At 34.2% G+C, this 14,611-nt stretch overlaps 1 protein-coding gene across 2 annotated transcripts in view; it reads right to left on the reverse strand.

Moving 5' to 3' along the window:
* Positions 1 to 14,611, reverse strand: part of LOC126979437 (E3 ubiquitin-protein ligase RNF13-like) — a 69,739-nt gene that overhangs the window by 42,381 nt on the left and 12,747 nt on the right. The window contains exons 1-2 of one of the 2 annotated variants that reach the window (XM_050828741.1): positions 618 to 1,024; positions 380 to 546 (exon numbers count right to left, since the gene is read on the reverse strand). In XM_050828741.1, the coding sequence (XP_050684698.1) occupies positions 380 to 546; positions 618 to 680 (230 nt within the window). In that variant the 5' untranslated portion in view covers positions 681 to 1,024. Of the gene's footprint in view, positions 1 to 379; positions 547 to 617; positions 1,025 to 14,611 lie in introns of those variants that run through there. The other variant, XM_050828740.1, reaches the window with a different exon arrangement.

Here is a 14,611-nt window from a genome sequence, read left to right on the forward strand (position 1 = left end):
GGATCCCAATTGGTATTAGAAGCAAATTGCATTCCTGACATTAAAAAAGTATCGAGTCTGGGGGTATTTTTTAGCTTTTCGTATGGGGCAACAAATATGCAATCCAAATGTGACTAAGTTATTACTTTATGGGGTAGGAGTAAGAGTAGCAAGAGAGCGTAACCGCTTTTATAAAAGTTATGTTATATAAACCAAGCATTACCAGGAGTAAGAAATTTCACATCTCACTTTATTGAAATCGTTGGTCACATTTAAACACTAAGACCCACTATTTTGATATTAATCCTAACACATAATATCAAAAAAGTGTTTACGTTTAAACTGCTCAACCGATTTAGTCCCAAAATGTTTTAGATAAAGAAATACAAAAATAAATTACCTGGAAACTAGCACTATCCATTTCCCAGTGAAATTCTCCACTGTAGGAGGTTTTGCCATGGGCCCGCAACCATCTTCTGGTTCGCCTACCACCAGGAAGCCCCGTAAACCATCCGGTGCTATCTCTGGCCCAAAGCTAGCTGGCATGTCCCGGAACTCTTCCGCGATCTGTCAAAAAAATCGTCACTTAAACAATTGAAAAGAATAATATTTGTAGCACTTAGAATTTAGATACTTACAAATTCTTGCATGCCCACATAGTACAGTACTTTAATTGCATTAATAGCGATATGCGACCACATGTTCACGAGTAATCAATAAATTTATTTACATTTCACACAATATATTTATTTCAGCCCACACCACATTTACCCGGCCCACCCACTTTTGCAGTATTCATTAATGTTGACAGTCGTGTTGATTTACCAATTTTCACCTAAATATTTCACTTAAATACCCCTTATGAGTGATGAACACAGCTTTAGACGCTCCTGTATAGAATCAGCGAAATGGTATTAACTATCTGTTTGCTCACGTTGCCATATGGCGATAGCGTGGCGCCACAGTGTAGTACGCTGTTATGAAGTTAGCGCACAAGACAAGAACTGAAAATAACTGGGGGAAAAACTATAAAGCTACCTTCAAGTACTACGTACGTATTTATTTAATTAATTTTTATAGTAAGGAGAAACAAACATTTTAAAATAATATGTTTTTTTTTTATAGTAAGAACAAATCTGTAGTAATTCCAACTGTTCATTAATTTGACATTTTTTTTTGAAATGAATTAAAACTAGAAGTGAATATTTTTGTAAAGATGTATCTTTTTACATTTTTTATTACTGTCGATAAAGTTTGGTAAATTTTTAGAAAATTGTATTTATGTTATTAACAATTAAAATACTATTATTATGAGGTTTTCAAGCAGATTGTGTCTACCAAAACCATTCAAATAACATAAATAGCAATACTCTAGATTCCTATTTTAAACTACCCACAAGTTTGTATTAACCTAAATTAAATATTGAAGCTAACTAAAACTCATAAAATATAGTGAATGTTATTGCACATTTTTTTATGAAAATTAGGGACGCGACGAGCACGACGTTAAGCTGATGGTAATTGATACGGCCAGCCCATTACAATGCAGTGACGATCAGAATTCTTGAAAAACCCAAAAATTCTGAGCGGCACTACAACTACGCTCGTCACCTTGAGACATAAGTTGTCAAGTCTCATTTGCCCAGTAATTTCACTAGCTACGGCACCCACAGACCGTAGCACAGTAATGCTAACACATCACTACGAAATAGGCGCTTAGTGGTACCCATAATCTAGCCGGCATCCGTTGCAAAGGAGCCTGCCACTGGTTAATAAAATTGCCGTATAAATATAAAACGAAAAACTGAATGGGCTGTTTTGTCGTCTAGAAGGTCAACTCGAAAGTGGGTGATGGACGTCTAATATAGACCTTAAATTTTTTTAAACTTACTTACAGACTTAAACTTAGCGCTTTTGAAACTTCACTACAAATATTTCTTTAAAATTACTGAATCTACCATATGTCCGGAAAAAGTAGAGCTCGTAAGAAGACACGAAACTCAATGGCCACTCTTTACAATAAATAGAGCATTTTACGATGGCTCTAATATACATAAGAAATTAGATTGTAAGGTGCTGCATCAAATATATGAATCGTGTTTAAATAATATCAAATATTTCATAAAAAGTAATAGAGAATAAACTGTACAAATATATAGTATTATCGTATATTGGATGCATCAACCTTTAGAACGTGAATTCATTGTTTGTGTAAGGATGCTTCGTGAACATGATGGTACTGATAACTGTCTTAATTAAAAATACAGTGATTTATCAACTATATTAAGTGGCAAATATAATTTAAAACAAAATTTCTAATTAAAAAATCGAAGAGCCATGTTAATTATCACCAAAGCCCCACTTGATCGGTAGACACGTTCACAACCACAAAGTAGTTATCACAACTAACAATAACTCTTATCCGGACCAGCGTTCAACTGTCCACTTATCTATTGGTAATATTCCCTATATTGTAGATAAGATAGAAAGACAAACAGGGCTGAACTACAAGGCAGGTCACAATTATTTATGTTACGAAATTACAAGCTCGCATTAATTGGCTAATAAATTATGAAAGGAGACGGGGATTTCTGAGCCAAAATGTAATAAGCAGAGACATGGTTTAAAAAATTTGTTATATTTTTCTGTTTCAAAATATACAAAATTAGCCTAATTCACAATCTAGAAAACGAGAAATCTTAAAGTTAAGTTTTCATTACGTTAAAATTCACGATTAAAATGGGATATCGATTACTATAATAGATTAATGTAAATGAGTTTATACAATTCAACCCAAAACCACTTGCACCAGATGATTGATTCAATAAAAGTACCTTACAAAAAAAACATTATAATTAACTAAACACAATGTTATTCCTTAAAAAAAATTAAATATCAACTTAAAAAATCGATCGAAGAAGAAGTCGATTCTGAATCTCGTTTTGTGTTTTTTATCTGTGCTGACAGTGACAGCCACAGAATTGTCTAGAACGTCAATTGTCAATCACTAGTTTCATAACTACGCGATCTGTCATTTGAGTGTTTCCCGTTGTTGATATTTTCCTTCTTTCTATTTGACTTCCAATATTGCAATACTTGTAGAATCTTTATCACACAACAAAATAACAATTGCATTTCAAAAATTAGCTGTTTTAATATAGGTTGTTGCCCATATATTGCATAGCCTCCATTTTACAAAACCCAGCTTTCAGATTGCCAAAAATCCTCAAATTATCAGTGATGCTTTTTTAATTTATAAGCTATTTATTGACACTTATTTCATCCTTTTACATCTTGGCCCAATAATGTATGAAAGGGTATTCGTCTCCTTTAAAATTATCATCAATTTACTGCCTTATAGACGATAGATGAAAATTGTATAAATTAACAAAAATCTTATTTTGCAAATTGAAAAATGAAATAATTTTATCAAATTAATGTATTGTCATCGGTCCTCGATAAATCTACGAAGTTGGAACTAAATCTGGCCCTTTAACACTTTAAACCCTTTAACACTTTTGACCCACTGGTCAAAGTCGCGCCCAAATGTGTCGCTTACAAACAAAAATACATACAGGTGGAGCTAATAAAAAGCGTGTAAAAACTGTATAATATATGTAACATTACATATTAGTTCTAAAGCGTTACAAAGATTCTATTCTAAAGAAAGAAAACAATCAAAATTATAAAACTAGGTATCTCATTCTAAATAGCTAAAATAGGCATCATGCTCTCAAATCTTTTCTTACATTCTTTGACCAAACATACCATCAAGCTGGTAAATAAATCACACTGTGGTGCTACCTCAAGTACAGAGTTTAGACAGGTGACTTGTATTACAGATGTGTACTTATGCGCTTGAGTGCGTGCAGGTGGCTGCGCTAATAGTGCGTATCGCCGCGCGCGTACGTACGAAGCCGGTACAAAAAAATCAGCAAACGTTAATTTATTTATTTATAGGACAACCAGAAGTTGTTACATTCTAATACGCTTGAAATATTAACAAATAATGAGTTGAATGTACAACAAATTAAGGTGTCCCAACATGCAGTCTTTGCTTCCGTGACACCAAGAACACAATAATATAAAAAAAAAACTATAAAATCAAGATACATGCGAATTTGAAAAGAAGAAGGACATCAATCATTTGTTGTATTGAGTATGTGCAGTCCATTCCGCCACTAATTATTTTTAGAACAAATTTAGTAAGGTGTTGGGTGCTTAAATGGATACCCATATTGCCTCTTACACAAATGTCTGAGGAACTGTTTTTGGACTTATTCGATCTTTAAGGCATATTTGCTCTCATGTGGGTTCCATTGCCATTGAATTGCTCTCAAGAATACTATGGACCAGCGCCATATAAGGTATACGAAGTATTTGGGTTCGTCAAATGAGATGGATTACGTAAAACAAATCCAAGCCGTCGGTAAACAGCCTCCACATGTGAGAGAATCATGAGCTTACGATCGAATTCAAACCCCGAGATCGCGTAGGTACTTCCTGTACTGGCATCATCGGCACATCACAAATTACATTAGTGAACTCTGGCACGACAGAGGAGCGACAAGAACTCACATTTCGACAGGTTAAAAGACTTATTATCAACATTCCACTTGTAAACCCGATCTAAATCGTTTTGCAGAGATAAGGAGTCCTCTGAGTTTTTTACTACCTTGACCAACTTTAGATCATCAGAAAACTGTATTAGTTTTGATGTCAGTATTGAAGAGTTCATTTTCATCTTTTGTTTTACCACCACAAAAGCCACAATAGATAGAATAGATTGAATACCTAGTAAGACTGTACACGTTTTATACACAAAAACGATATAAGTATACCTAAGTACACACTGACCTGTATGTAATACCACTGGACAGGCTGTTCCATATGTTTGACAGCAAATTTTTTGTGACTATTTGAAGCGCCACTCGCGAACGTACAATACTCTGAGGTATTTTTGCATTTTGAATTAAATTCGTTCGTTTTCCGTGTTCATACTTCAAGAATCAACGTAATAAAGTACACATTTTACATCTATTTTTAGTACCGCAAACTCTCGCTATATGGCCAAGAGCGCCAAAGAGGCGAATATTAAACAGGCACAAAAGCACTTTGACAGCCGCCAGTCCAGTGGTATATAATGTACTATATAATGTAGTAGAGGTCAATGAAAGTACAACTTTTCAGAGAGTGCCATCATAATGGACCAATGGGCCGAAACAGTCATTTATTTCGTACAAATATGCGGGCTAAAAGTTATATCAAAAATCCATTTCTAACGTAGATTAGTCAGCATAAAAATGTAAGAATAGAGGCTAGTTACAAAGTAGGTTTTAAGGTTTTATTTGCTAAAATTATAGATTTTTTCCTTTTCCTCGTCGATGAAGTGAGAAGAAGGAAAGTGAGATTCCTCTACTCGTGAAAAATGTAATAGACATTATTGAAAAAGAACGAAATATCACATAGAAAGTCTGGTCGGGTTGTGACTGCGATTCCTCTGGGAAAATTGCAATTATTTCCACATTGCTAATAACCATGATTGCGCCCTAGAAAAGACATGGAACTTGGGCACATTGTCTCCGTGATGTCAGGTCATGATTTGGAAACGGTAATTTTGAATGTAGTGTATGTCTGATGTAACTAACTGTCTGACGTAATCAACATGGCGCCCTGTCCCTATAACAACGCGGTCCCTAACCTAGGAGCTTGGTTTTTGTAGATTAATATCCTAGTCGTGGAATAAATTTATGATTATTTTAATTAAGCAATCCTACGTAAGCGTTTGCGTTAGTTGCTCCATATATTTTTTTTATTTTTATGATTCTTTGGTCTTCAAAGCACAAACTTACCAGTGGGAGGCTCCTTTGCACAGGATGCCGGCTAGATTATGGGTACCACAACGAGGCCTATTTCGATCTGAAGGGTGCCGTAGCTAGTGAAATTACTGGGCAAATGAGACTTAAGATGTTATGTCTCAAGGTGACGAGCGCAATTGTAGTGCCGCTCAGAATTTTTGGGTTTTTCGAGAATCCTGAGCGGCACTGCATTGCATACAGCCTACCCATTAGGTAGGGCGTATCAATTACCATCAGCTGAACGTCCTGCTCGTCTCGTCCCTTATTTTCATTAAAAAGAAACATGTGTACGGGATGATGCTCTTTTTTAATAAAATATACAATATTGTGTGTGTTCTAAAAGCAGTCATAATTCCAAACCAAATGGAAAGTGGCAGACAACCGAACCATATCTTACACAGTTTTATGTCGTAGTTCAACTATTCGCATACATACTCGTATATGCTACGAACCTTCGACGGATATAAGACTTCACGCTGTAAGGTTTCACGTGATATAATTGCAGATATAAAGCCGCGTACATCCCAACTAATATTATAAATGTGAATGTAAGTTTGTTTGTTACGCTTTCACGCCTAAAGCACCGAACCGATTTTGATAAAATTTTAATACAGAGAGAGACAAGTGCTTGGAAAAGGACATAGGCTTTATGGCCAAAAATGGAGGAGTTGAAATAGGGGATGGCATTTTGTACGGTAATTCATCATTATCGAAGATAAAACCATGAAACTTTGTATTTAGGCACTAGTTAAGAAATAATTTATAAACATTTGATCGAATATTTTTGAAACTTTGACCTACATCGGAATGAAATAGGAGATAAAAGTTCATAGGGAAATACCAAAGAACGTCAACGGGAAATACCATTAAAGGGACTGTCCACAATGACAAGGGATATGCGCTGTCAGCTATCATAGAAGAGCGCTGCCAGCAGCGGAAAAAGCAGTTTGTATGTGTTTTATTCGAAAAGTATCCTAAAAAATAAATGCCCAAAGTAACTATTCAACGTGGACGAAGTCGCGGGTAAATGTAGTAGTATTTATATAAAACAGATGATATCTAAAATATGCCTTGTAAAAAAGTCTCGCAACTCAGTTCTTCTAGCGTCAAAGCTTGTGAGATTCATGTAATAGCCAAGTCGGTCAATTTATTCTGTCCGAACTTAAGGTTCCTTCTGCCTTTAGTTATTACGTAATTAGTAACAACATTATATAACTACCTAATATATAATAATATTACTAACTATATATACACATATAACTAACTATATATAATAACTAATATGCTTTAAATAAATTGGTAATTTATGCAGTTGGTGGATTACTAGATAAGAGGACCGAAATTGCAAAATATTTTCTATCAATTTATAGACTTAATACTAATTGTAGTCAAAATTGGAAACTTCTATCTGCTAGAAGTGCTTTAAACTTTTTATGATCGTATCGTATCAATATCATGTGATACTTTGACGTATGATTTTCGATTGAAAATAAGGGTTCTTTTTCAATATTTGAGTCAAAATAAGGTGAAAAAATAAATTATTCAATTCAAACAAATTACAGTATACTTGGGACGTAAAAAGCTTACTTTTCACTAAATATCGTGATTTTTTTTTGTAAAAAAATAACACAAATAACCAAAACCTTGGTTTTTTCAACTTTTCACAAAGGTATATTTTGAGGTTATGTAACAAAAGTGTGAAAGCAAAAGTTGTAGATCTTTTTATTACCTACAACTTTGCCATTTGACTTTTTTCCATAGGACTTTCAGTTTTTTCGGAAATCGAGATAAGCCGTTTATTACCCTTAAAAACCCCCGATCTCACATCATCCGTAATTTATTTTGTAAAATTCTCTTCCATTTCCAATGAGTTTCATCATACTATTTTTTTTTTCACTGGTCTATAAGTGTTTTGCACTTTCACACGTGTAAAGAAATTTGAAAATATCAACAAATCAGTTGTCATAAGCCTTTCGTAGCTATCATAAGTCAAAACATATAATCCGGCGCATAAAATATAATTTACTATATGCTGCCGATACATCCTATAATTTAACAAGTGTTTCATCAACTGGTTAACACTATTTATACTACTATTTTATCATAGAAAAATACATACAAGTAAAAAATTTACACATTTTTACAATGAATCCCTGTTTTTTAATCACCATTTTTATATTATTCTGTTCCATACACAGATTCGCAAAGGTTTGCAAGATGGCAATCGAATATTTACTTTACTTATATATTTTTTTCTCAATTTAAATTAACCTTCAACCATCGCAATATAACTATTCCACAAACGAGTTTTTGTTTTTCAAAATAAAAGATCGTCTTCATTTTGATTACCTATGCACTTTTAATGCGATTTAAACCGGCTTGAAACTCCGCTTACAAATTACAATAGAACACCTTTTTCAAGTTTGTCTTGGACTGGTCATATAAATGATATATCATTAGACCAATCAATCTAAAAACAGGTTTTCAGTATCTCTTAAAGACTTTCCCTTGAACAGAATAAGCAGGATCGACTTATTTGATCGCAATTTATGCAAATTTTCAACATTTCTGCATCGGAGTCTGAGTACTTATTTTTTTATTTCTTGATATCTTCTTGGGGTTTTGTACTTTAAAAAAAAATCACCATTAGTTGTTTTAAATAAGTACACCAACCTTTGTACTTTGTAATAAAACATTTTATATTTTGTAAATTTCATTTCATTATTGCAGTCTTTCCAATCTTATTTATTTCGCGACCACATTACATGTTGAAAAATTCCGACCCCCCCTGTCAATCATCAAATCAATATTCTTGCGCCGCTTCTTCTCTCTCAGAGTTCTGATGAGATTTGTTTTCGAAGCGGCAGTAGTATCTAGTATATTAGAAATGACATCAAAAAGAATTCTAAAGGAAACAAAGGCCTTTTATGCCTTTAATCTGATAAATTATTTATAATTACGAGTATTAGCTCTAAAATTATTAGTTCCAATGGCCACTTCATTCCTGTGTGAACGGACGTGCTTTTCAATGGAGGATATTAAAACTAAGAAGAGAAATTGGCTTAACCAGCACCGCGTATTGAACAATCGTTCTCACTAAACTTGTACTTTTAATATCTGCCTTGTTATTTTGTCATAGTAAATGTTATTTTGTTTGTGCCGGCGACCTAGGATTGAAAAACACTGCATTATTGTTATCATAGTTGTTAGTTACAAACAAAAAGATCGAAAGATTTACATTCGTAGATGCGATGTCGACATTCCTACACGTCTCTTGCGCTGTAAGCCTGCGTGAATCAACGCTAGTAGGGAAGATGTTATACTTACTATTGGTGACGCGTTTCACGTACTTTGGCTGTTATAAACAAACATACAGCTGAATTATAAAGCATATAAAAGTAGACAGCTAGTGTTCGTCACTGCCAAACAAAGGCTTCTTATGTACTGTCTATATGCGTCCCAATTAGGACGATTTGGACTCATTGCCTGTTTCTAATAATCTATACTAATATTATAAAGCTGCAGTGTTTGTTTGTTTGTTTGAACGCGCTAATCTCTGGTACTACTGGTCCGATTTGAATGATTCTTTCAGTGTTGGGTAGTCCATTTATCGAGGAAGACTATAGGCTATGTTTTTTTTTTTCAAAATTAGGGATCCGTAATAAAATTGCTATTTTGTAACACAAGGTGTAAAATCGAAAACCTATATTTGCGTGCGCTGCAAAAACTATTGACAATAGAACAAAATGATGTACAGGCTATAATATAGGCAATATTTTATTACTTATAAAACTATCGCGTGAATTATACTTTATATGGCAAAACAACGTTTGCCGGGTCAGCTAGTAATTATATAAGCCTTCATTCAGATAGAATAAATTTACATACTATCCATATCTAAATCCTATAATAATCTAAACCTATCACTCAATCTGTTTATCTTATGACAAAGGCCTCTTCCAGCTTCTTCTCCTTTTATCTATCTTTTGCTATCTATGGACCATGTCTTGCCTGCTATAGTCCTTAGTTCGTCTGCCCACTTCCTGTATTCTCCTCCCTGTTACCTTTTTACGTTTCTAGGATAACTTCTTTGTCGTGCTGTCTTAACTCCATTTGCCCATATCCCGAAAGGTTCCCCATCCAGCGCCATTAATTTTTCTTATAGCATAAGTGATATTAGTTATTTTTGCTCCCTCTCTTATGTGTTTTATTAATATTTTTTATCTAATAAATTAGGTATATTCGGCGTTGTTTAGAGAAGAAACAAAAACGTATACTAACTTATCAGTAGAATCAATATTATCATGGTTACTTATATTTCTTTATCACGCACGCATAATCTGATTAATATAGTTTTAAAAGGTAGGCCAGATTTATAATATAGGTGAAGTGAGATAAAGAAATGTTTTCATCTATCATTCAATACACCAATTATTAAAACTCGAATTAAACGTAAATATAACGTGTCGACCGTCGTGAATATCGTAGAAAATTGTAGAAAACTAATAGTCCGGTCATATTAGGGCTTTCACCATTGAATCAGGGATGGTAGGCTGGAAACTTGTGCATTATAGTTTTCTAAGTTTCTGGTGTATTTAAGTACTACAGTACTATTATCCAGCTCTTGTCGACATGGCACGTTAAAAGCTTTGAATATAGAACATAATATAATATACTAGCTGACCCGACAGACGTTGCTCTGAACATAACAAATAAAATACTATTTTATATGAATTTGTCTATAATATTTCATAACATCAAGACTTATTTCATAAAATATGCTCCCTATTGTTATAATGAAATTGTTTCATAGCAGAACTGTCCCATCGTACGTCAAAAAATTTTCTCATACAAAATATGTCCATACAAAACAAATTTTGGAAATAAAAAAAATTATGAGTACCAAATCGAAATAAAAACTATACTATCTCTCAAGTTGGACTAAACTGCACTCGATGAAGTAATCCCCTTTAAAATCCGTTCATTAGTTTAGGAGTCCATCGCGGACAAACAACGTGTCAAGTAATTTATATATATTGACACGGGAGTGGGTCAGGGATTGGAAATAATACTCCGCTTATAGGAACGAGTCTTTATTTGCGTTCACTTTTTCTAAACTTGCACTTCGCCGGTCTGCCGCTGTTCCTCTTGTGGGCGGCGGTACCTTCAACGCTTCACACTGCACCGAACACTACTTCTCTTCTGTCTTCTTCTTCTTAGAACACTTCCACTTTTCACTACTTCTTCTTTTCTTCTTCTTCTTCTTTACACTTTCGAGTCAGAACTAGAACTGCCGTAGGCCACGCTTAGTACGGCTTATATACCCCCGGATCCGATCTATTTTCAAAATGATTCTCCCATTCCGTCTTTAAATTTAAATTATACTAGAAAATTCTTTTAACTATTTTTATCCTGCTTACACATTTTCCATCCCTTTTTTCTGTTCGATTTGATCCTGAACTTACTAGAAATTTCCTTTAACTTTACAAAACCCAAAAAAATCCATACACTGGTAGGTGTATCGAACCCGGGTCTACAGCGTCTAAAGTGAACACTTTTCCGCTGAGCTACGAGTATTGCTGACGGAGCTGTTGAAATTAACAATGTATTGAAGTTTGACAACTCTCGTCATATACTTCGAAGGGTTGCTACGCAACAATATTAAGATATACGCGAATAATATTGCGATATTGACATCATCGGTAACAGAATTGAAATATTGCAACTAGCAGCCCGCGATTATAATTAGCTATGGTAGGTTAATCAAAGATAACAAAAATTGTACCAAAAAGTTTTTATGTGCATCGTTTAGAGAGCGAAGAGCAAGCTGCATTCAGCCATACCTGGACTGTAATACAAGGTCAGGTGAATAAGGTACTTACTGTACAAAAAATACCTTGTATAAAGTTATTAAATTATTAAAATATACAGTTTTAGAGCACCATATTAAAGTGTACACGAGATGTCAAGTTAACCCTTTTTTGAATAATTTAAAAAAAAACTCCACTCAGTTTTCCGAAAAGTTTTGTCTTTCTTTTCTCAGTACTTACATACAGAACATTAATTTCCATATAGATTTTAAGAGCTCTCAGTATTAATTCTCTTTGTGACTGGCTGTATCGTTTGATGCAAAGGATTGATTCTTCAGTGAAAAATAATGTGATAAAGGTATACAGATCCAGATGTGTAAACTAATTTTATAAAGAGATATGATTAGTTGTTTTGTATATTATTTTTTTAAGATAAACTCAAATACTACTAAACCAACTATAAAAAATATTTCACTTTTAGAAAGATACATTTTCAGTGAGTGACCTGAGTATATACTATAATTGCATTAATGTACAAGTTTTTGAGATGTTTGCTGCGAAAACTATTGATGCTATAAAGAATAAAGTGTTCTGTTCGTTCCGGCTAATCTACAAAACAGTTGGATCAATTTAGTAACACTGGGCAAATGAAACTTAACATCTTATGTATCAAGTTGACGAGCGCAATTTTAATGCCGCCCAGAATTTCTGGAGTTTTTCAAGAATCCTGAGCGGCACTGAATTGTAATGAGTTAGGGCGTATCAAATACCATCAGCTGAACGTCACGTCACGTTATTTTCATAAAATAAAATAATTTAGACGGTTTCCATCGGCAAGCTAAGTTGCTCCTATGCAACTATCAACGTAAGCGTGCAAAACAGTGCATAGGCTTGGACAGGACACATCTGAGAGCCCTCACGGAGTTCCTCTCCGGCCATTGTAAGCTGCCCATCCAGCCAGAATGGTTCTCTATGGATAAAACCTGTGCAGATTCTGCTGCGAAGCCGCTGAAGACCTCAAACACATCCTTCTCGAATGCGAAGCCATTGCCAGAATCAGGCCATCTTAAAATACCCTCACTCAAAGCAGAGGACGTGCCCTGGCACTCTGAGGATCCTACGCCTCATAAAAGTAATAGGTCTCGAGGATATAATTTAAATCTCGGCACAGTAAAACGTTTCCTAGTTAGTAGGCTCGATTCTCTTCCTAATCTTTTGAGTTGAGGATAGGCGCGCTAGCGCAAGCAGGGGGCACAATAGATCCTAGGATTTAAGTGTATTTTAATACCCAAATCATAAAAATAATAATCTATAGGTTTCAATCTACAGATTTTTATTATAGCTGTACCTTGGCATATCTAGGGACATTTTTAAGAAAAATAATTACAGTTACACACAAAAAAACGAAAGTATGAACATATTTCCGTTTAATGGTTAGATTTCCACACGAAACGGGCAAAGTCACATGCGGCCGTAAGTGATCCATTCCGTTATTATCAATAAAGCATTGTGAATCACGGTGATTCATACACGGGGCTGCTTCAACATGTTGAAATCAATTACATCAATATGTTAGCATTGGTTTTGTTTTTTAAATACAAAAGTATTAACTGCGTTTATGATTTCTTTCTTGTGTCTATGTTTAATTTTAGAGTGCCTAGATGCCCACGTAAACCCGTGAACTTTTTTTATTTAATAGGTACACACAACAGAATTACAACAAATACATAATAAACATTAAAAAAAAACTATTTTAAAACTAACTTTAGGTAGTGTAGTATTATAAAAGAAAAAGACAGAGAAAATATCTATTTGGACAAATAGAAGTGAATAATTATGGTAATAATATTAAGATTTTTTTTAGATTTAAACTAATCAAGGAATTTATATAAACTAGATTTCCATTTACAAACATGAAATGTCGATGTCAGGTACTTCACTGATTTCGAGTAGTAGTGCATTGTATTGACGACAAATTCTATAGATAGATATGAAAAGCCTTCTGGCAAAACTATTTTGGGGATCAATTCACCTGTGTTGAGATAATGTAAAATTATAAACGATTACAAATGCTTAGACCTATTCAGAGATCCGTTGCTAAAGATTCGCAAAAACATAAAAAAGAAACATGCGTGCAGCTCACTCGTGGTAGCAGTGAAACCTTCAAAAATGATGAAGAATTTTATTATAGAAATAAAATGATGAAAAAATCTCTACAAACGTATATACGTACACGTGTACAAAGCACCATGGTTGTTGTGATGCCTTTTCTCAAGATATTCACTACGCATGCGTGCAGAAACACGTATTAACACACGTACAACGTTATGACCCAAACAAACTGTTTGCCTTGGTAAACACGAGTGGAGGGGGAAGCAGAGCTAAAGAGAACCACGAACACCAACAACAACGGGTCAGCACTTGTATAAAAATTTAACGCTGTGCATTATGAATGAACTTCTTAACCGCATATGAGGTCCTGGTACATGTTGATAGGATGACACATGATTTGAACCGCTATGAAAGACATAACTATCACCGCTATCATATTTATGATATCCTGGTGTTTATTTAATAATAACCGCCTGGTACCAAAACACTGTATAATGCTTCCTATCTCATTTTCTCCCACGTTATCTCTAATGAATCTATGTGTCTATGTCATTCTCTTGCCGGCTGAAACCTCTGCATATCAAATCACAACGATTCTAAAGAAGATTCACTTGAATAAATAAATAACTAATATAATATATTGATTTGTCTAGTACATCCTGACTGGTTTGGTAGATTTTGACCATTTCTTAATTTCGTTAGATCATACAATTACCTTAAAATGTAATGCATTTAATTAATTTAATTTTATAAGACCACTTAGCATAATAATTATGTGTAATATTGTAGTTCCCACAGACATGAGCGCCGTCGCCACTGCGGTTTTGAGTCAATGCGGCGCTGCCGAGATCG

The sequence above is a fragment of the Leptidea sinapis genome, chromosome 3, assembly GCF_905404315.1.
Source record: "Leptidea sinapis chromosome 3, ilLepSina1.1, whole genome shotgun sequence".
Classification (NCBI taxonomy): domain Eukaryota; kingdom Metazoa; phylum Arthropoda; class Insecta; order Lepidoptera; family Pieridae; genus Leptidea; species Leptidea sinapis.